The following is a 22,637-nucleotide window of genomic DNA, read 5'->3' on the forward strand; positions in this document are numbered from 1 at the left end:
ATCAATTATTGTATTTTAATAGTCTATCAAACTATCAAAATGTAAATGATGCATATGTAGAAATTGAAAACTTTAAAATGTTTTAGCTGTTTTATGAAATGTTATAGAATATTTTATACTAGTATAGTTTGAAGATACAATATAACTATTATTTTATAGATATGAGGTTTAAGAGAAACATATTTTACTATATCAACATATATATATATATGTAAATTTACATGATTATTAATTTATGATATTATTGGAACCATATTTTATACGGGGATTTCAAAAAAATTATTATCTTATTATCTTATCAAATTTAGTTATTTTTTACACTGTCCCGACTTGGAACTATTAAAATTTATTAATTTATAGTGTTTATTAATTTATAGAGTATTAATTTATAGAGGATTTACTCCATATATATACAACTATGTATTTTAAACGCATATGAACAAGCTCCTGGGTCCTTTTATACTTTGTGTTCTTTGACTAATATGCATTGTAAAATCATTCATATATGCAAAAACAAATTAACGACGGAATGCAGCACGTGCCACTATTTTGTTCCTTTTGTGAAATTTAATGTGGCCCTCTCAAATTAATTTTTATTTATTAGTCTTCTAACTTAATTAGTAAACGTTGTCTACTTGTCTCCAGTTGTAGTAGACAACCTTATATGTAATGGTCCTGCTCGTTTCGTTGTCACAGGCGGCAGCGGCAGCGACAACGTCAAACATTACCGTAGGTTATTGTTCGTTTAGTCGTCGCTATCTCTGCGGCTGACGCTACCGCTGTCACACGTATTCTGTTCGTTTTATTAACATTGTCGCTGCCGCTACCGCAACCGCAGGTTTTGTGTTCGTTTTGCTGACGCTACGGCAATTTTACACTCAATTCTTATTTTATATTTATAAATTTGTATCATTATATTTTAAATCAAAAAATTGTAATTTAAATCTTTTACAACCAGAAAATATTTTTAATTTTAGCTGGTAATAATTTTCAGTTAGATATATAGTTATAAGAACATATTTTTGTGATAAATCATGAGCTAAATTAAAACAAAAATAATAAACCAAAACATTGGACGAAAAGTAATAAAAAAGTTATAAAAAAGGATAGACGAAGTCTTTATAACTGAAATAATAAACGAAGTCATAAACAAAAAGAATAGCCGAAGTCATAAAAATATAAGTAAAAATTTCTAATAAGGTAAACGGCCTTGACCATATTCATTCGTGATGTTTTGACGCAGAGCTTCCATCGCTCTATCACCGGTCGGCTCATATGCAATATGTTCTTCTTCTTCTTCTTCTTCTTCTTCTCCTTCTCCTTCTCCTTCTCCTTCTCCTTCTCTTTCTCCTTCTCCTTCTCCTTCTTCTTCTCTTTCTTCTCCTTCTCCTTCATCACCATGATATGCTTTTGTACTTTGCCAATGTACAAAATCATGATCTTCCCTATGTGAATCCCGTATGAAGTTGTGTAGTGTCATCGTTGCCGTTACGAGTTTAATCCACTTAGTGAGACCATATTTTGGATGCTTACGATCCAAAATCCTCCATTTTGCTTTCCACACTCCAAATGTCCTCTCAATCACAGATCGCATACCTGAATGCTTTCTGTTGAACAACTCTCGTGCACTTACTGGTGGTCCTCCTCTAGCAAATTGACCAAGAAGATATCGCAAACCACGATGTGGACCAAGATACCCTGTCTTTGTGGGATACCCAGTGTCAACAAGATAGTACTTCCCACTAGGCGGATGTGGGAAAAAAGGTTCATACCTCGCACAATGAATCAAGACCTTTGTATCATGTGCTCTACCAGGTACACCGACATATGCGTATATGAACTTCATATCGAAGTTACATATAGCAAGAACATTTATTGTAGGTTCTTGCTTTCTACCTTTATATGCTTCTGCAGATCGACTTGGAGGACGAACCGGGATATGAGTTCCATCAAGTGCTCCAACACAATCTTTAAAAAATGGCCAATATCGATCATCATTCCTCAAAACAGGGTTTACTCTGGTAAATTCACCTTCTTGTGGCTTTAGTGTATCTGCTGCAAACTTGATGAGAGCACTCAAAACATCATCAACCTTCCTTTTCACTGTATCCAATGACCGCTGATATCTTGCAGCTATATCTCGGATAGTTTTATCCTGACCAACGACCTCAAGAAACATGGCAACAGGTTCCTCAATGTAGACATTTTCAGACTCTAGTAATCCATATCGTGTAGCTAGCATCTTACATAAAGCCTCAAAAGTTCTTTGGTTCATTCGAAGAATGTCATAACATTGTGTATCTGATCCATGCATAAGTTGTTGGACATGACACCATCCTGCTCCTCGATCTGTTCTATGACTTAACCTCTCTGCAGTAAGTGAATCAATCAAACCAAGTTCATCATCATCATCACCATCATCATCACCCAACATCCATCTTCTAATCATCTACAAAACCATAGAATAGTTGCCATAAATAAACTAATTGCCAAACACAACCGAAACTCGTTAATCGTTCATAACACAACAATGTTCATAACACAACCAAAACCAAAACTCGTTCATAACACAACCAAAACCAAAACTCGTTCATAACACAACAAAACCAAAACTATAACACATGCAATGTCATGATCTGCTTCATAAACACTACAAATCATCAAGTTTCCTTCTAGTCATAAGCTCCAAAAAACTAATCTTATCTTCAGCACTAGTAAAAGCTATAAAACCCCGCCTGGTTGCTTCATCTGCTATAAGATGCTGAACTGCTGCTTTGTAAAATGAAGACCACTTCATAATTCCAGGCAATCCATTAAGTGTCTCTAATACACTCTCAACACTTGATGCATACTCACGCTCCAACATCTGTTCCGCTATTTTATTCTTCTTCTCAAGAGCTTCGGTCCGTTTTATAACAGCTTCAACAGCCATATCTTTCTCCCTACGCCTTTTTTTTGCTCTTGAACTTCCAACTTGGGTTTGTGTTTGAGTCTGTTTCTCTACCGGTGCTGGCATATCTTTGTCAACAGAATCAACTTCATCATCATCATCTCCATCCACTGTAGAATTTAAACTAGCTTCTCCAGTTTGAGCGCTCCATCCTTCAGCTCCAGTAACTACTACCAAACGGAATTCTTCTTCAAACACATCCATATTAGCAATCATTTTGCTTCTAAATTTTCTTGCTGCAGGCCATTCCTATAAAGCATAAACAAAGGAGTGTTATATACTACTAAACTTAGGCAGAGTAACTACATTAAGAAGAGACTGTGATCAAAAGAACAAGCATATATAGCACAAGCAAGTACCTCTATTCGTTTCTTCCACCAATCATCTGATATCTCCAACCTTCCCATATCATCATACCGTGCCTCAGGCCTATTATGAGTTAACGTTCTAAAGGTGGCGTACTTTTCCTTACACGAATCATACTTATTCTTAAAATGAGGGATCCATTTGTTAAATCCCCTCTTAAATTTCTCTTCAAACTTCTTCATGATAGTATCTTTCCCAGTTTGATTCATTCCTACACTTGTTCTATTTCCTTTTTTTCTCTCATCCGCATAAAGTTGAAAGAATAATCGAGTTTCATCATCCGTCCAACTCTAAAACGATGCATAAAAAAATATGAAACCACAACCACTAAGATCCAAACCAAATACTAAGATAAAAGCCAAAACAATTACATCTTTAGACATCTTCTTTCTCAAAACACTTGAGTTTTAACCTGAGAAATCATTAAAAGCCAAACANTCTAAAGGTGGCGTACTTTTTCTTACACGAATCATACTTATTCTTAAAATGAGGGATCCATTTGTTAAATCCCCTCTTAAATTTCTCTTCAAACTTCTTCATGATGGTATCTTTCCCAGTTTGATTCATTCCTACACTTGTTCTATTTCCTTTTTTTCTCTCATCCGCATAAAGTTGAAAGAATAATCGAGTTTCATCATCCGTCCAACTCTAAAACGATGCATAAAAAAATATGAAACCACAACCACTAAGATCCAAACCAAATACTAAGATAAAAGCCAAAACAATTACATCTTTAGACATCTTCTTTCTCAAAACACTTGAGTTTTAACCTGAGAAATCATTAAAAGCCAAACAAACAAGTGTTAAACACATCAGCCATTGCCAATAACATTAACAAGGGACTTAAGTTAAGCTACAAAGAAAGTGCCAAAACAACTCAGAAATTTATGAAACTTGGTGAAAACATTTACCACAGACATATAAAGCCACAGGAAATAACATATCTTTATTTGGATTAACGATTTAAAAGTTATGACAAAATTAATTTCGGAACCAATTTGTTCATCATGGGTACTAAAATTAAAGAGCATATCGATCGTTCACAAGTTATGTATCTACAACATTTGGAATGTGAACTAAGAATTCAAAAAAAAACCCCAAAATTATTCAAATGTTCAAATGTTCAAAAACCCAGAATTATTCAAATGTTCTAATGTTCAAAAACCAGTGAAGATAGAGAGAGTTAGAAAGAGAGTGAAGATAGAAATTGTACCTTTGCAGATTGAACAGGGCCACGAAGAGAGAAGAGGATGAAATAGAGAAGCTGTTCACCGAGCTTTGGATTGAAATGACATGGAGGCGACGAAGCAGATGACGAAGCTTAGAGAAGATATAGATGACGAAGCTTAGAGAAGAAGAAGTCGAACCATGGAAGCGACGAAGAAGATGAGATATTTAGGGTTAGTTGTTTTGTAATTTTTTGAAGATAACAAGGGTGTTTCTGTCATTTACCACACATATCGCAACTTTTAAGTTGCTGACGTTGAATTTATTCGGCGTCCAAAATTTTTAACCGCAGGATGTTGCGTCTGCCGCTGCGTCATGCCACAGCTATCGGCGTCGACCAAACGAACAGCTAAACTTGTGTCTGCCGTAGCCGCAACTACTTGCGGCGACCAAACGAACAGCCCCAATACCTAATGAGGAATATAGACGACAAGCGAGTGATTAATCTGGTCGGTGTAGATCCTCCTTAATTAGATGGTCCTTTTTGTGTAATTACAAGGTCCCCAAACTCCGTCAGTTTACAGTCATCATTGCGGTGAATTTTCGCCAAAAGAGATTAATGATCGAATTGAATTACATTAGTAACTTATGATTAAAATTATTACTATAAAGTAGTACCAAATCCAATCATTTTTTAAAAATGATTAACCAATTGATGAAAGCTTTAATGCTGTGATGCATTCATAAATTTATTATTATTATGACTATGAAATTTGTGGAAAAACCTCCAAAGGCCCTCATTGTATTACATATATAATGGGCCTACAATTCTAATAATGGGCCTAAACGAGGTTATAGAAGCTATTCAAATAATTTAACTCTTCCCTCCCCGTATACGAAAAGCAAACGCGAAAGAGAGAGAGTGAAGCTGTCTCTATATATGTCTCGAGAGCTCACTGTATCTCTTGCCGCCATAGCTTCACAAGCTCTAACATTTACTCAGTTAAACCAAATCCATGCTCAGCTCGTCGTCTTCAACTCCCTCCACCGACAAAGCTACTGGGCTTCGCGTTTAATCAACTGTTGCACGCGCCTCCGTGCGCCACCTTGCTACACGCGGCTCGTTTTCAATTCAGTGGCGTTTCCCAATGTCTTCGTCGTCACTTCGATGTATAGATACTTCTCGCACATGGACATGGCGAATGATGCTCTTCGTCTCTACGAACAAAGATCCCGTCGCGGGATGATGCCTGACGCTTGGTCTTTCCCTGTTGTGATCAAATCAGCTGGGAAGTTCGCGGTTTTGTTTCAGGCTGTTGTAGAGAAATTGGGTTTTTTTAAGGACCCTTATGTGAGGAATGTGATAATGGATATGCATGTGAAGCATAAGTCAGTGGAGAGTGCACGCAAAGTGTTCGATCAAATTACTCAGAGAACGGGTTCTGACTGGAATGTGATGATCTCTGGGTATTGGAAATGTGGAAATAAGAAGGAAGCTTGTAAATTGTTTAATATGATGCCAGAGAATGAGATTGATGTGGTTTCTTGGACGGTGATGATTACTGGTTTTGCAAAGCTTAAGGATTTGGAAAATGCGAGGAGGTATTTTGATATGATGCCGGAGAAGAGCGTTGTTTCTTGGAATGCTATGCTTTCAGGTTATGCACAAAATGGGTTTACAGAGGAAACTATTAGATTGTTTGATGAGATGTTGCGACTTGGAGTTGGAGTTAAGCCAAATGAGACCACATGGGTTATTGTTATTTCTGCTTGTTCTATCCGTGGTGATCCTTCCCTCGCTCATTCACTTGTTAAACTGATTGATGAGCAGAGAGTTCGGTTGAATTGCTTTGTGAAGACGGCATTGCTTGATATGCATGCTAAGTGTAGAGATATTCTATCTGCTAGGAGAATTTTTAACGAGTTTGGTACGCAGAAGAATCTTGTTACTTGGAATGCTATGATTTCTGGATATACTAGAATCGGTGATTTGAGTTCGGCTAGGGAGCTTTTTGATACAATGCCTGAGCGGAATGTTGTTTCTTGGAACTCGATGATAGCTGGGTATGCGCACAACGGACAACCTGCTCTAGCCATAGAGTTTTTTGAAGAGATGATTGATTACGGAGATTCCAAACCGGATGAAGTAACAATGATTAGTGTTCTCTCGGCTTGTGGACATTTGGGTGATCTAGAATTGGGTAATTGCATTGTAGATTATATTGGGAAGAACCAAATCAAGCTGAACGTTTCAGGATACAGGGCTTTGATCTTCATGTATGCAAGGTGTGGAAACCTGTGGGAAGCAAAACGGGTGTTTGACGAAATGAAGGAAAGAGATCTTGTCTCTTATAACACGGTATTCTCAGCTTTTGCAGCTAACGGAGATGGGGTTGAAACGCTGAATTTATTCTCAAAGATGAAAGGAGAAGGCATTGAGCCGGACCATACGACTTACAGTAGTGTCTTGACGGCTTGCAACCGTGCAGGATTACACGAAGAAGGCCAGAAAATATTTGAATCAATAACAAATCCATCGATGGATCATTATGCTTGTATGGATGATTTGTTGGGTTGAGTTGGTAATCACAGAGATTAATTGAGAAAATGTCAATGGATACACGCTCTTCAATGCCAGCCTAAACTCGGTGAGTTATATTCCTTAATTCTCTGATTCAATATAAAAGTTTAAACCTTTTTCCTTAAAACATCTACTAGAATCTTTAATCCAAGCTAATGATAGAACCCAAAATTCAAACTAACTTGCAATGTAAAATGGTCGTCATGTTATGTCCCACCTTTTGCCTTTTTTTTTTTGTTTTTCCTTTAGTTGTTTTGTCTCATATGCACTGTCGTGTGGGAATAGGATATCCGATATCCTCAAAGTGATAATACCAATAGGTTTCTTTATTATTTCTTACATGTGAGTGCATCCTGGTATCCGACTGCACATATCTCCAATTTGGGAAGGGTTTTGCCCGGAATACACAAAAACTCCAAGGTGCTGTCACCGTCGGTTTAGAGAGAGAGAGCTAGGAACTTGTACAACATAATCTAACCGCAAAATCAATATGTAGTTACATTTATTTTTCAAATAAATTATGATATCTAAAGGTCACACGCATATCCCTTACAAGTTTCAATAATTATGATTTGTGGCAGTCTACTAACGTAGATTATGTAGGTTTATATAATCTATAGTCGGTTGAATTTTTTGTCATTCCAAACAAATAATCTTATCATTTATTGGTAAAATGGGAGTGGTTGAAAACTCTTTAGGACCTACCTCGTGTTAGTATGGATATAAGTCATGCATTATAAGGTGCGATGGGTCTTGGCTTCTTGCTATGAAACTTCCTGGTAAAATGCCAAAGTTAGTCGCATTCTTTAGATTTTACGAGTATTCTATGTGAAAAGTACCTAACATGTTTTGTCAACTCATTCCGTGTGGGGTTCACTTATTCATTGGTTTTTGCTTCGAAGTTTCATCCTAAAAATGCTCAAGCTCAACAGTTTCTTTTGTTTTAAGAATGTATATAACCTGAATTTTGGATAACGAGGCCACAATAGAAAACCAACATCTGCAAAACCTTTGTCTTATATCACTTAGTTTCTCCCTAAAACTCTTTTTCTATGGATCAGAGACTTCAACAAGCTGCTGAATCTGGAAGCATCGATGAGTTGTATGCTCTTATTGATGAGAATCCATACATACTTGATCACTTTGATGCGGTGCCATTTGTGAACACTCCCCTCCACGTAGCTGCAGCTGCCGGGAAGAAACAATTTGCCATGGAGATGCTGAATCTTAAACCCTCTTTTGCCAGAAAGCTGAACACAAGCGGCTACAGTCCATTGCATCTCGCTGTGGATAATGATCAAAGAGGCTTTGTCTCCAGGATGCTTTGGCTTGATCACAGCCTTGCCCGTGTTAAAGGGAGAAATGGCATCACACCGTTTCTTTCCCTAGTTTTAAGAGGAAACGCAGATCTTGTGGCAGAGTGCCTCCTAACTTCCCCTGAATGTATCGAAGATGTGAATGTGAATGGCCAAAATGCACTGCATCTAGCTGTGATAAATGACAGATTTGAAGTTCTCCAAGTCCTCACGGGATGGATCCAGAGAATGAGCCAAAAAAATGCTGACTCGATCGAGATTCTTGTTCTGAATAAAAGGGATTTCGGCTACAACACAGCCTTGCACTTTGCAGCTTATAAGAATGATCATCAGGCATGTTTTCTTTTCGTTCAGTTCTATTTTTTGTATGTCAGATATAAAAGCTCTACCAAGTGACAATGAGTCGAGTGAAATATGATTATTCTAAATTGAAGAATCTTTCTGATATGAGATTACTTATCGAATGATCTATTTTGTGTAGGTAGTTAAACTTTTACTAGAATGCCGGTTGGTGCAGCGGAACAAAGTCAATGGTGCCGGTTTAACATTCCTTGATATCTTAAGAAATCAGGGACAGAGAGCTGCAGGGGCAGAGTTGAGAAGCCAGGGACAGAGAGCCGCAGGTGGAGAGTTAAGAAGCCAGGGACAGAGACCCGTAGCCGTGGGTGTGGACTTGGATTTGGAACAAGTTGTTGTAAAAACCGGGTGTAAAGAGGCAGCTTCAGTGCGAAAATCCAAAGCAAGGTCTGAATTTTTGAAATCACCATTCACTTTCGTGACATACTGCTCCACGAGCATGAGACGCCTAAGGTCTAAAACTTCTGATGAAGCTCGGGGAGTGTTCCTGATTGTATGCGCTTTGATAACAACAGCCACTTATCAGACTGCCCTCCAGCCTCCCGGAGGTGTACACCAATCTGAGGACGCGAATGCGGGTTCTGTGGTGATGAAACATGCATTCTTCATCCTTCTTTGGGTTTCCAACACCGTAGGTTTCTGCTGCGCTTTATTCTACACCTTTTGTCTCATACCACTTGGTAGTATGTTTGCTACGTGGTTCTTTTGGACTGGGACATCTCTGTGCATTTCTTATGCACTAGCAATGGCAGTAATCTCACCACATCCTCTAGTGTTTCTTTCAGCCACCGTTGCCTTCTTCGTGCTTTTTGCTCTCTTTCTCTTGTTGGATGCTTTCGTAACTGGTTGGCGGAACCATGAGACGGTGGCACCTAAGCCCAGATTGAGCTGGTTTTGGAAGGTTTGATACAACACTACTATAACAGAGGAGAAGGCTTTGAGAATGCAAACGATTTAAACCTTCAACACATGACACATCTCTCTTATGTTTATGTAAAATCTTGTATTTTAATGAGTTTCATTAGGTTCTCGGAGTTAATAAATAAGCTTGATACCAAAGCGTTGTATTTGGTGAGTATTGCAGCTGATACTTAAAATCGATCCAGACGTTGACTGAATGAGGATATATAGAGAACGAGAAAACATGAAGCAGCTTACAAGCAGCCGGCCAAAGGTATGTTCTGAGGAATCTCAAGGAAGATAAAAAAATATGGACAACTTATTCAAAATATCTGTTTGTATATGGGGTAAAGGTATAAGATAGGTGGATGGAGTAATTTTGTTATCAATTAGAGAGCTCCTGTTGACATTGTTGGCAAATATCATATATTGGTAAAATGTCGAGTGGTTGGAAACTCTTTAGGACCCACCTCGTGTGATATGAAATCAACCTCCCATGAGAAAGTTCAAATTAAGGTTCCTGCATCCAAGCTTTTGCTGCTAAAACTCCCAAGTTAGTCACTTTACTTTTTGTTAAGAGCATATCTAATCTAAATTGTGAGGAACCACAATAGGAACCAAACAAAAAAGTGTTCCTGCGTAGTTCTGCTGCACCCTTACAGTCTTACTTTACTGTATTGATCTTACTGAATGCTATTCTAAACATTTTTCTTGTTTACTTTTCTGCCAAAAGCTCCCTCTCTATGGATCCAAGACTTCAACAGGCTGCTGAATCTGGTAGCATCAGTGACTTGTATGCTTTGATTGATGAGAACCCGTACCTTCTGGAGAGCATCGATACCGTGCCATTTGTGAACACTCCCCTTCACATAGCTGCCGCTTCTGGAAAAAGAGCATTTGCCGCAGAGATACTGAATCTTAAGCCGTCCTTTGCGAGAAAGCTGAACACAAATGGATACAGTCCGTTACACCTTGCTGTGGAAAAGGACCAACAAGAGTTTGTCACGTGGCTGCTCAGGCTTGATCCCGGCCTTTCTCGCGTTAGAGGGAGAGAAGGCATCACGCTGTTCCATCTCCTAGTGATAAGAGGGAACGTCGATCTTGTGGTAGAGTGCCTCATAACTTTCCCTGAATGTATTAAAGATGTGAGCGTGAATGGGCAAAATGCTCTGCATCTTGCTGTGATGAACGATAGGTTTGAAGTTCTCCAAGTCCTTACCGGGTGCATCCAGAGAAGGAGCCAAAGAAACGCTCTCCCTACCGAGTATGCTTTTCTGAATAAATCGGATCTAACCCACAACACGGCTTTGCACCTTGCAGCATATAAGAATGATAATCAGGCATGCTTCATTTTCTACAATTAATATCAGCATTTTCTAGATCATTAGAGAAACAAAGCCAAAGCTTTGACATTTTTCATGCAGGCGGTGAGATTGTTGCTAGAATGTAGGATGGTGCAACGGAACGAAGTGAATGGTGATGGTTTAACATTCCTTGATATCTTAAGAAGACAGGGACATATTGATGAAGGTGGAGACTTGGAACAAGTTGCTCTAAAAACCGGCTGCAAGGAAGCATCTTCTCTGCCAAAATCAATGAAAACGTATGACTTGTTCAAATCACCAATCACATTTTTGGCCTACTGCTCCACTCACACAAGGCGCATAAGTTCTGACACTTCAGAGGAAGCTCGAGGAGTCTTCTTGATTATATGCACTTTGCTAATCACAGCCACTTACCAAACCGCTCTCCAGCCTCCAGGAGGTGTAGACCAGTCCGAGGGTCATGCGGTGATGAAACATACATTCTTCATCGTCCTATGGGTTTCTAACACTATAGGCTTCTGCTGCGCTATATTCTACACCTTTTGTCTTTTACCAGCTAGAGGCTTGTTGACACTATGGTTCTTTTATATAGGAGCGTCTCTATGCGTCTCTTACGCCCTTGCAATGGCTGTAATCTCGCCCCACCCTTTACTGTTTCTCTCCGCGTGCTTTGCCTTGTACCTGCTTTTTTCCTTTCTATGTCTTGATGGAAGTTTTTGTAAGGCAATGGCGTAGTCATCAGACGGTAACACCTGATCCCCTGTTTAGCTGGTTTTGGAAGGTTTGATACAGCAGTTTGTCACCTTACTGCAGCAGAAGGACTTTGAGAATGCAAATATGCAATCTGTAAACGTATGTAATGTCCATTTTGATTAGTTCCATGTAATAATAAATCGGCTTGTATATGCATGTTAGTAATGTCATAAGGTTCCAGGAAGAAAAAAAGAGTGTGTTTGTGATATATCTCGAGTCTTTTCACACTTTATTTATTGTTTCTTACAATTGTTGGTTGGTTAAACCGTTAGTGAGATGTTTGAGAAATCAATTAAGCCATATTAGCCAACCTCTGGAGAATCCAATAAACAATGCAATAATATTATAAAATTGAAAAATAAACAATCACTAACTTGGAAGCTTTTGACACTGCAGAAAAAAACTAAAGAAGAAGAGTGAAGGCTTGATTTAAAAATCTAAGAAGATTAATAAAAAAAAAAAAAGCAAACTTTAGTTGATTCTTGATGATCAAAAGAAGAAGAAACCCTAGTTAGGAAAGAGATGGATTTGGTCAGTACGGCGGTGGAGCTTTGGCGTGTACATCAGAGCCACCCATCTGGCAACTGTACATCGACTCTCCTCCACTTCCCTCCGCCACATGTCCAGATACCGGAGGTGATTGGCCCTCCCCTTCCCCTGACACAGCGTTCTCTTCCTCCGCCGCGGGTATCCGGTGATACGAAGGGTTACTGAAACTAGCGGCGACGACGTAGAAAGTTCCGGCGGAAACGAGAGGACCAGCGACGAATCCACCAATGACCTGTCCCTGATGCCCGGCGAGAGAGACGGTGAAGAAATTGGAGACAGGAGGAGACAAGGGGGTGCTAGGCGGAAAGAAAGTGGCGGAGATGGAGAGGAGATCGAACTTGCCGTGGAAAGTAATGGTTGAGCCAGGAGCTGCCGGAGAAGGCTGACGCAAAGTGACGTCAGTGACGGAGCCTGAGCCACTGAGGACGCAAAAGCCGATGCCCTTTTGGTGGCAGAAGCGGTTAATGGCTTCAACGACGTCGACACCAGAGGGTATTTGGAGGATGTAAGGACTCATAGGAGGCTCGGAGGTGACAAAGATTGGTGCTTTTGGTTTGTTCTTCGAACCTCGAGGTCTGCCACGTGAACACCGGACCATTTCCATGGAGGAGGAGGAGGAGGAGGAGGAGGAAGGGGAGAGCTGCAAGTGTTGTTTTTGAGAAACCTTCGACAACATTTTGTTTTTATCTTTTGGAGTTTTGTGTTATATGATAAAATACAAAAGATGCAGAGAGGTTTGGTATGGTATTGTGATTTATAAAGACGACGACTAGTCTAATCTTTTTGGGATATGGCCAAAAAAGAAAATAATGTTTTTTTTATAAAAAGAGGAGAATGAGAGAATAGGGAAGAAGGAATATGAGATTTGAAAGCAACAAACTTTAGCCTTTAAGACATAACCCATCCGTCCATTACATAGAAATGAGTAGTACTTCTGTTTGATCTTTACTGAGTGTTCACTCTCTATGGATCCAAGGCTCCAACAGGCTGCTGAATCCGGTAGCATCGGTGACTTTGTATGCCTGGATTGGTGAGAATACGTGCATACTGGATACTGCTCCATCTCCTTGTGGTGTCGAGTGCCTCATAACTTGCCTTGAATGTTTCCAAGATGTGAGTGTTAATGGCGAGGATGCTCTGTATTTTGGCTGTGATGAATGATAGATTGTAACTTCTCCATTTTCCTTATCGGATGGATCCAGAGAATGAGCCAAAGAGATGCCTTATCTAGTACTGGGTATGCTTTACTGTTTTCTCTCTGCTCTTGTATCTGCTTAGAGACAAAGATAATCTCCTCTCTATGATGACTCTATATGTCTTGGTAAGGCAATGTGCAGAACCATCAGATAATGGCAGCACCTGATCCCTGCTTCTGGTTTTGGTAGGTTTGATACAACTCTTGAGAGGACTTTGAGGATGCAAAGATACAACAACCTTTGAACATATGCCATAAATGACTTATGGAGCCAAAATTGTGAAACGTCCAATAAAATGAATTTCATCCTAGGGGGGAGAAATCCAGATGCCAGAGAGTCCCACTTGTTTTTAAATTGTTTCTTCTTCCACATGTACATGTGGTTTCTTGGGGTCTTCAACTCTTTCTTTATTGTTTCTTGCATTGGTTCGTTGGTCCTTGGTTCTTAGTTAAGGCAATTTCTGCCATTATTGTCTTCTTGTTAAACTGTAATCAATCTTGCTGAATTTAGATCACAAACAGCTCTCTCTCTCTGTCTCTTTCTCTCCATGGATCCGAGAGTACTACATGCTGCTGAAACTGGAAGCATCAACAACTTTTATGATCTTATTGATGAGAATCCTTACATTCTTGATAACATCAATGCCGTGCCATTTGTCAACACTCCGCTCCACGTAGCTGCAGCATATGGGAACATACCATTCGCCATGGAAATGCTGAATCTTAAGCCATCGTTTGCCAGAAAGCTGAACACAAGTGGGTATAGTCCATTGCATCTTGCTGTGGAAAAAGATCACAGAAAGTTCATAACATGGCTGCTCTGGCTTGATCCTGGACTTGCTCGAGTTAAAGGGAGAGAAGGAATCACACCTTTTCATCTCATTGTCGTAAAAGTAGATGTAAATCTTGTGGTAGACTGTCTTATGTCTTGCCCTGATTGTATCCAAGATGTGAGTGTGAATGGCCATAACGTTCTTCACCTTGCTGTGCTGAATAATAGATTTGAAGTTCTCCAAATTCTCACAGGTTGGATCCAAAGAATGAGTCAAAGAGATGCTGCTGTCACTGAATCTGATATCTTGAATAAATAAGATTTATCTTCCAACACGCCTCTACATCTTGCAGCATATAAGGAAGATCATCAGGCATGGTTCTTAAACCTTCAATTTTTCTTTACTCATGTATGATTTTTCCAATTATCCGTTTTGTTTCATAATTAGACCGACTGTAGAATATATGTATGCAGGCTGCAAAACTATTACTAGAACGTCAGCTGGTGAAACCGAACGAAGTAAATGGTGATGGTTTGACATTCCTTGCTATTGTAAGAAACCAAGAACAGAGTAGAGACTTGGATTTGGAACTAGTTGTTGTAAAAACCGGGTGCAAGGAGACTGCTTCTCTTCCAAAACTCGAGAAACCTTCCGATCACTTTAAGTCACCAGTCACTTTCTGGACTCATATTTCCATTGGCCTCAGACGCCTAAGGTCCGACACTTCAGAAGAAGGCCGTGCAGTCTTCTTGATTATATGTACTTTGATAATCACATCCACTTATCAAACCGCACTGCAGCCTCCGGGAGGTGTACACCAATCCGAGGGTGGAGGTACAGCGGTGATGAAGCAGACAGTCTTCATCGTCCTATGGGTTTCCAACACTATAGGCTTCTGTTGCGCTCTACTCTACACGTTTTGTCTCCTGCCAATTGGTAGCTTGTTTACCACATGGTTCTTTTGGATTGGAGCGTCTCTCGGAGTTTCTTATGCACTCGCTATGGCTGTAATCTCACCTAATCCTCTATTGTTTCTCTGTGCCGCCTTCACCTTGTACCTGCTCTTTCCTATGTATCTCTTGATGGAAATTTTCATATCCCTGAGGCTGAGCCATCTTAAGGCTGCAGTAAATCGAATCTTTATCTGACATAAATGAAACAGAGGGTACTTTGAAAATCCAAAGATATTAACCTTCTAAAACATATTGTGTTTAACTGTTAAGTTCTACGAGGTAATCAACTCAATTAGTTTCATCAGGCTTTAGAAGCCAAAGCTGTAAAACAACTAAACAGGAAGAAGAAACTCGTTGACACAAACTAGAGAGTGCTTAAAGACAGAATTTTCTCAGAAACATAAGACAAATTAGTCATAACATTAACAGCAAAAAAAAAAGAAAAAAAAAAAGAGACATTACTAACTGTAAGCTGTCTCAATCCCATTAAAACTACGCAATCAGAAGCCTTTTGTTTCTTCTTCTTCCCACAGCTAAACTCTTGTTCTGTTGTTTTCTTCAACTGTGAAAACTTTCGTCTCTTTCACAGCATCTAATGTTATTGTCACCTTTCAAGCTTTGATTTTCTTGCTGGTACTGCAACTCGGGCATTTGTAATGTTTGATGTTCTCAGCCTTAGCTGGTGTGATCTTCACACATTTTCCATGGAACCATTTCTCACAAGCATCGCAGCATATCCAGAACTCATCTCCTCCATAGTTATCTCCACACGCACCACAAACTGCACCTTGTTCGTCATCTTCCTCCTCACTCTCATCATCTTCTTTTGGTGGTGGGGACATCTTTGAAGCCTTAGTGTGAGATTCAGAATGACGAGGCTACATGAGGAAACAAAGGAGTAAATAAAGTTAAGAACCCAACAACGATAGTTGGACAGTGAGAGAAAAGAAAAAAAAGAATGGAGTAAAGAGACAGAGGCTTCTACCTTGGTACCANCATCCACTTATCAAACCGCACTGCAGCCTCCGGGAGGTGTACACCAATCCGAGGGTGGAGGTACAGCGGTGATGAAGCAGACAGTCTTCATCGTCCTATGGGTTTCCAACACTATAGGCTTCTGTTGCGCTCTACTCTACACGTTTTGTCTCCTGCCAATTGGTAGCTTGTTTACCACATGGTTCTTTTGGATTGGAGCGTCTCTCGGAGTTTCTTATGCACTCGCTATGGCTGTAATCTCACCTAATCCTCTATTGTTTCTCTGTGCCGCCTTCACCTTGTACCTGCTCTTTCCTATGTATCTCTTGATGGAAATTTTCATATCCCTGAGGCTGAGCCATCTTAAGGCTGCAGTAAATCGAATCTTTATCTGACATAAATGAAACAGAGGGTACTTTGAAAATCCAAAGATATTAACCTTCTAAAACATATTGTGTTTAACTGTTAAGTTCTACGAGGTAATCAACTCAATTAGTTTCATCAGGCTTTAGAAGCCAAAGCTGTAAAACAACTAAACAGGAAGAAGAAACTCGTTGACACAAACTAGAGAGTGCTTAAAGACAGAATTTTCTCAGAAACATAAGACAAATTAGTCATAACATTAACAGCAAAAAAAAAAGAAAAGAAAAAAAAAAAGAGACATTACTAACTGTAAGCTGTCTCAATCCCATTAAAACTACGCAATCAGAAGCCTTTTGTTTCTTCTTCTTCCCACAGCTAAACTCTTGTTCTGTTGTTTTCTTCAACTGTGAAAACTTTCGTCTCTTTCACAGCATCTAATGTTATTGTCACCTTTCAAGCTTTGATTTTCTTGCTGGTACTGCAACTCGGGCATTTGTAATGTTTGATGTTCTCAGCCTTAGCTGGTGTGATCTTCACACATTTTCCATGGAACCATTTCTCACAAGCATCGCAGCATATCCAGAACTCATCTCCTCCATAGTTATCTCCACACGCACCACAAACTGCACCTTGTTCGTCATCTTCCTCCTCACTCTCATCATCTTCTTTTGGTGGTGGGGACATCTTTGAAGCCTTAGTGTGAGATTCAGAATGACGAGGCTACATGAGGAAACAAAGGAGTAAATAAAGTTAAGAACCCAACAACGATAGTTGGACAGTGAGAGAAAAGAAAAAAAAGAATGGAGTAAAGAGACAGAGGCTTCTACCTTGGTACCACTAGATTTGCTTCTGCTACTGTTGTGGTTAGCAGATTGATCCTTGGATTGCTTTGCATTGCCAGTCACAACCTCAAAAATGGTTGGGAGATCATTTATCATCTGGAAGAGCCTCTTCCTGAGAACAATTAACGAGGTCAGAGGCAAGAAAACTAAACGATTTGACTCTACAATGTCAGAGAATAAAAACACGGTTCTACAAATTTGGGGAACTAGCGGCTCACATAAACATTGAACTTGATATAACTCAATAAAATCCTGGTTTGATTCACAACACTTCTGGGTACACTTCTCTCTACTGAAGTTACTGATACAAAATGATAATCACTTCTACAGAGTTTTTTCACAGAACAAGATATCTCGAGTTTAGAGGAGAACCAGAGATTGTAACAACTAACAAGAGTTAATGAGGTGATAAATGCTAGAATGTTGCAGCTACCATAATGGTCATTGTAACTTAAACAAACATGTGTACAAGGGAAATTAACATAGAACACTGAGCAGAAAAGGATTCTTACCTCTCATTCTTACCAAATCCAAAACGTGCACCAAAGTAGAATGCAACAGAGATAAGCCACGAATCACTGTGAACTGCAACCAAAGATATCCAATCTTTCTCTAGCATACCATCTCTTGCGAAATTGATGCCTAAAGCTGGTTCAGGAAGCTCGGGGGGAACCTCCTCGACGGGGAGATTAACCTCCCATGTCTCATTTGGAAGTCCATAAAGACACAAGTTTTCCTTCTCTGCATTAGTAAAAAAATAATTACCCTAAGATGAGAAAGTCACACAGAAAACTAGCTTCATCATAGTTACGTATATGCTGAAACACAAAAACATTTAAAGTCTCAATCTGTTACCATGAAACCAACAAACTGTTGAGACAGACAGACAACAACTCTGACAGGAAGGTAAAACTACTAATAGAGGAGACAACTAGACAAAAGATCAAGACAACAAATCTACTGCAGATGGGATCTAATAAGGAAGAAGATATCTCAAGTAATCTAACAAAAAAATGCAATTTCCATCACAAACTCTTCCCTAATCCAAACCCAAAAGGAACTCTCTTGCACTTAAAAATCTTAACTTTAGTAATAAAAAAAACAACTCTAGAAAACAAACTAAACAAGCAAAGAATCAATGCGTTACGAAGCTATACAAAGACTTAAAACATGGGTAATGAAAAAAAAACTCACCAGGGTCACACTGATGGTAAAACTTCTGAACATCTGCAAAACAAAAACATAAATCGTCAAATCCAAGCAGATTAAATTAAACCAAGAACATGAAAGGAGAACAAAGCTGAAATCTTTTGAGCTTTTTCCAATAAACGAAGAAAACCCAATTGAAAAAAATAAAAATAAAATAAAAGATTTGTCGAGAGCAGAAGAAAACAGAGTATTAGGAGAGAAAGGGATCGAGAGCTGACCAGTAGAGAGAGCCTTGATGAGACCAGCTCTACGGCCACGAAAGTCGCTAAAGACCTCTTCGACAGTGCGAGGTATAGGATGCCCTTCCATATTGCTTTCAAGCCAAAGACTTCAACAACAGATGAGAACGAAATCAGCCTCACACACCCAACCCAAGTATCGAGATGCAAAAGAAACAAAAAAACAAAAAAAAAAGCCAAGATCGGCTTATTGTAAACTTTGATAGAAATCGTATTCGGGGAGAGTGAAATCTATAACCTTTCAGAGGAATTTATTTTGGGGAAATTGAGAAGAAGACAGAGAGAGAGAGAGAGAGAGAGAGAGAGAGAGAGACAGAGCAGAGCTAAAGAAGAAAAAAAAAACCCTAAAAACGAAAAGGAAAGGAGACAAAAGACAATTTGGGGGATTGGAAGCAACGGAACAGATTAAAGACAAAAGATTATTTTATTTATTATTTTTTAATATCTTTTATTATTATTTTTAATTTCTTTTTTGTCACACAATATTTATTTATCTTACGTCGGAAAATATTTATACTCTTGTATTTCTTTTTTTTTTAATTGCCGTCAACATACTATGTATTTACAATCTTTAGTTAATGAGTTAAATCACACGAGTTAGTATAACCTCGTTAATTAATAAAATCAAGTATTTATATTAAATCATAATATGATATCTATTCTCCGACGTAAAAGAACTATGCAAAAAATTCATTCATGCATAAGTATGAGAGTATACATTACGATGGCATATTTTGTTCTATTTTACAGTTTTTTTTTTTGTTAGTAATCAGTATTTCAACATATCTTACGATGAATTAAAAGATTTGTTGGGAAAATAAAGAATCTAATGAATTGATAATGCTACTAATAATTCAGAAAATTGGAAAAAAAATACAAATAAAGAATTTTTATATTATTTTCTCTTTCATAATTAACTTCTTATTTATCTTTTTAAAAGTGGTTGATGATTTTATTAAATTCATTTTTGGTTATATATACTATTTTATTAAAAAATTTTGGTTAATTGTCATGTTAATTATACTCAAATCAAACACTGGAAATCTCTAATATATAGAACCCTAAAAAAAACCATGTGGATGAACTAGACATTAGTTCTCCTATATTTTTCAATATAGAATTTGAGGTTACGTATAAACAAATGGACTTGACGAGTGCCGCTTTTGTGCAAATTCCATTAATCCAAGTGTAAGTTGATTTCATTATGTATTTGTTGTTATGAATGCCAAATACAAGTTCTAACATTGACAATTTTCTATACTGTTGATGTTAATTGGAAACAACATATTAGTTGGCAAACTAATTGCAATAAGGAATACAATTTTTTGGATAGGTTAAGTTAAAAGTGCATGCATCATTTTTTAGATGATTTTTTACTATTATTATAATTTAATATGACATATTTAGATCATAATTATTTATATATGAAGGTAAAGTCTACAAGAGTGATCATTTGCGCACCGATGGTTGATGACATACCGGAAGCTTATAGTTAAGGTTTTAGTCGGAACCAGCTGTGATTTTTCCTCGTTCTCGATCATCTCTAACAAGCGAACATTTACGTGGTGGTTATGAATTTTGTGTGCATTTCAATAATCCAAGTGTAAATTGTTTTTTAACAATATACTGGTAAAACCTCTATAAAATAATACTTCATAAAGTAACCACCACGTAAGATGTAATGCAAATGTTAGTGAATGTCGATTCTAATGGTGTTTTTGCCGCTCACCTCGAAAAACAATGGGTTGGGGACTCTATCTTAAGGTACAAATTGATTGATTTGATTTCATGTTCTATACATCTATCTACAATAGAGTTGCAAACGCATGTGTTAGGATGTTGTATAGAACAAAAATTGGTTGATTTGGCTGTCTGCTTGTAATTGAAATTTGGTGCATCTAAAAATGTAGCACAAAGGTGGCATATATTAATAGAAAATATAATTACTGTCTTTGATAAATCTAAAACTCATACAGATATGAAGAAAGACTCGAGTGACAAGTCAAAATACTTTACATAACTTTGACTATAAGCTCAAAGGTTACTTATATAGGTGCCTGATGAGTAGCGGCGCGAGTACTAAAACTCTTTTGTCTCTGAAAATGGATTCTGATGTCACTACCATATATAGGTGCAGTATTTTTTTTCATGTGATACATCCTCGAATGTAATTTTCCAGGAACCACTAAATGTTTGGGAGTCCAGAGTTGTATTTTTTCTCAACACGTTCCTTAATGTGTCCCACGTGGACCCGTGATGACGTCTTCCTTTGTGCTTGGGTTTCGTTTTTTGGATTGGGCTTCATTCTGTTGGGCCTTAACCTATCACTTGTATGTTAGTATTTCACTTCAAATCAAACGTAGTCTTTTAAGAGAGGTTTTTTTCTTCAACCCTGCTCTCCTCTCTCTCTCTCTCGATTTTACTCGGCGATCCCTGCTCTTCTTCTCTCTGTCTCTCTCTGGATTCTTCTAAGCATAGACACAAGTAGACAACTCCAACCTCGCTCGATGGAACGTGTATGTTTCCCAATAACTTTGGTGTTTTTGAAGATCAATTTAGGGTTTTTTTCCTTAAGATTGTATCGTTTGATGCAAACTCTTTGTTTTAATTTGTTGTCTAGTTGTTGCTTGAAGTAGCTGTTTTTTTTTCATGCACTGGTGTAGGATATTATCTCTTCGGCCGTAAAATTAGAAGGTTAGTCTCTCATTCCCTATATCCTTGTGAATGTATCCCACCGCTTCATCAATCAACCAACTAATGTTGTGTGTTTGCCATGGCTCAGGAGAGCTGACTATTTGGACAGTATTACCCGTGTACGCGATCTAAATCGGTTAGGTATGTTTCTATTTGATAAATTCGAATTCTGGTTATTTTTACATCTGTATTGGTTTTGGATGATACGATTTTTTTTTTTCAGATGATGAGTTGCTTGCAAAAAACACCACGAGTCTCATTGTTGTGGTATCCGGAAGAGTTGGTTCTGCAGCGCCCCTTAACTGCAAGAATAATGGTCTCTTGGGTGTTCTTGTGAAGAACAGGTTAAAATAATAATGCTTTTGTAATGTGTTGGCCTTTGGCATCATGTGTGCTTATTACTCTTCTGATAACATATATACTTCAGGCCAGAGTGCATTGTGAGATCGAGTTAGAAGATGGTGGTTTGGTAAAGACGTCTCTAAACTTTCTGTTACGTCAAGAGGAGACTCCTTGGTATCTAGTAAGATAACATTCAAAAGCTTTTTATTTGCTATTATTTTTCTTCCTGCAATTTTAACCTTTCCCTCCTCTCCTTAATTGGTTATTTACTATCTCTCTCTCTCTCAAATTTAGGAAGATAATACGGGTCATCAGGTGAATGTACTGGGAGTTGAAGATGCCGTAGGATTTCATGGTATTTTTAATCGGTATCCCTTTGATATGCCAGCAAGTGAACTCTTCGAAGGGGTTGTTTTACCCCAAGGCACAAAGGTTCTTTTCGTATATTCATTGTATTGTTTTTCTCTGTTATATATAACACATCTTTTACTTGGATTGAAACAACAAGGTGATTGTTTTTCTTTAGGTGCTTGAACATAATTGTCATGGGCGTGCTCTTAATATTGGTACTTACTTGACTTTTGTCGGCAAGGTATGGGAACCCCATGTTTCTTTTGTTTGTGTTTTTTTTTCACGGGCTGTGCAAGTCAAGTTACATCTGATTTCGTGCCTGTATATATATATATATATATATATATGGTAGGCTGTAAAAGACAAAGCTGGGAATCTCGTGATTCAAGGACCCAAGGGACGATCTCTTCGGGTCTTCAAAGGAGAGGGCTCATTTG

The 22,637-nt window shown here is 38.3% G+C and overlaps 5 protein-coding genes and 2 pseudogenes across 7 annotated transcripts; 4 read left to right on the forward strand and 3 right to left on the reverse strand.

Moving 5' to 3' along the window:
- Window positions 1,120-2,449, reverse strand: LOC104778720. The gene is made up of 2 exons (XM_010503163.1): window positions 1,493-2,449; window positions 1,120-1,125 (listed from the first exon to the last, which is right to left on the reverse strand). The coding sequence occupies exons 1-2, from the start codon at window positions 2,447-2,449 to the stop codon at window positions 1,120-1,122; spliced, it is 963 nt and encodes a 320-aa protein (XP_010501465.1).
- LOC104773212 (pentatricopeptide repeat-containing protein At1g14470-like) lies at window positions 5,398-8,212 on the forward strand. Its single transcript, XM_010497797.2, has 2 exons — window positions 5,398-7,131; window positions 8,126-8,212. The coding sequence occupies exon 1, from the start codon at window positions 5,424-5,426 to the stop codon at window positions 7,059-7,061; it is 1,638 nt and encodes a 545-aa protein (XP_010496099.1). The 5' UTR covers window positions 5,398-5,423; the 3' UTR covers window positions 7,062-7,131; window positions 8,126-8,212.
- On the forward strand, window positions 8,035-9,911 carry LOC104773256 (ankyrin repeat-containing protein ITN1-like). Of its 2 annotated transcripts, XR_765057.2 has the most exons (3): window positions 8,035-8,713; window positions 8,862-9,730; window positions 9,822-9,911. XR_765057.2 is itself a non-coding variant. In XM_010497835.2 (2 exons), the coding sequence occupies exons 1-2, from the start codon at window positions 8,117-8,119 to the stop codon at window positions 9,642-9,644; spliced, it is 1,380 nt and encodes a 459-aa protein (XP_010496137.1). In that variant the 5' UTR covers window positions 8,035-8,116; the 3' UTR covers window positions 9,645-9,806. The 2 variants fall into 2 exon arrangements, 1 of the variants encoding a protein (XP_010496137.1); XM_010497835.2 differs by lacking the exon at window positions 9,822-9,911 and having other exon boundaries at window positions 8,862-9,806.
- Window positions 10,233-11,880, forward strand: LOC104773245 (annotated as a pseudogene).
- On the reverse strand, window positions 11,919-12,952 carry LOC104773237 (AT-hook motif nuclear-localized protein 28-like). Its single transcript, XM_010497819.2, has one exon. It carries the CDS (start codon window positions 12,938-12,940, stop codon window positions 12,248-12,250), a length of 693 nt encoding a protein of 230 aa, XP_010496121.1. The 5' UTR covers window positions 12,941-12,952; the 3' UTR covers window positions 11,919-12,247.
- On the forward strand, window positions 13,990-15,637 carry LOC104773231 (annotated as a pseudogene).
- Window positions 15,525-19,154, reverse strand: LOC104773220 (PHD finger protein ALFIN-LIKE 7-like). 2 transcript variants are annotated; one of them, XM_010497810.2, is made up of 6 exons: window positions 18,793-19,154; window positions 18,560-18,592; window positions 17,878-18,106; window positions 17,351-17,477; window positions 17,148-17,243; window positions 15,525-15,997 (listed from the first exon to the last, which is right to left on the reverse strand). In XM_010497810.2, the coding sequence occupies exons 1-6, from the start codon at window positions 18,881-18,883 to the stop codon at window positions 15,797-15,799; spliced, it is 777 nt and encodes a 258-aa protein (XP_010496112.1). In that variant the 5' UTR covers window positions 18,884-19,154; the 3' UTR covers window positions 15,525-15,796. The 2 variants fall into 2 exon arrangements, with proteins under 2 accessions (XP_010496112.1, XP_019098992.1); XM_019243447.1 differs by lacking the exon at window positions 15,525-15,997 and having other exon boundaries at window positions 16,641-17,243; window positions 18,793-18,902; window positions 19,052-19,140.

This window comes from Camelina sativa, chromosome 3 (assembly GCF_000633955.1).
Source record: "Camelina sativa cultivar DH55 chromosome 3, Cs, whole genome shotgun sequence".
Classification (NCBI taxonomy): Eukaryota; Viridiplantae; Streptophyta; class Magnoliopsida; order Brassicales; family Brassicaceae; genus Camelina; species Camelina sativa.

Bases quoted from the DNA above. Each gene is read 5' to 3' on its own strand.
- LOC104773256 (XM_010497835.2), top strand. From the start codon at position 8,117: ATGGATCAGAGACTTCAACAAGCTGCTGAATCTGGAAGCATCGATGAG. The intron at 8,714-8,861 runs GCATGTTTTCTT...TATTTTGTGTAG, and splicing joins CTTATAAGAATGATCATCAG to GTAGTTAAACTTTTACTAGA.
- LOC104778720 (XM_010503163.1), bottom strand. From the start codon at position 2,449: ATGATTAGAAGATGGATGTTGGGTGATGATGATGGTGATGATGATGAT.
- LOC104773212 (XM_010497797.2), top strand. From the start codon at position 5,424: ATGTCTCGAGAGCTCACTGTATCTCTTGCCGCCATAGCTTCACAAGCT.
- LOC104773220 (XM_010497810.2), bottom strand. From the start codon at position 18,883: ATGGAAGGGCATCCTATACCTCGCACTGTCGAAGAGGTCTTTAGCGAC. The intron at 18,107-18,559 runs GTGAGTTTTTTT...TTACTAATGCAG, and splicing joins TTACCATCAGTGTGACCCTG to AGAAGGAAAACTTGTGTCTT. The intron at 15,998-17,147 runs GTTTGTGGTGCG...GAAGATGATGAG, and splicing joins AAGATGACGAACAAGGTGCA to AGTGAGGAGGAAGATGACGA.
- LOC104773237 (XM_010497819.2), bottom strand. From the start codon at position 12,940: ATGTTGTCGAAGGTTTCTCAAAAACAACACTTGCAGCTCTCCCCTTCC.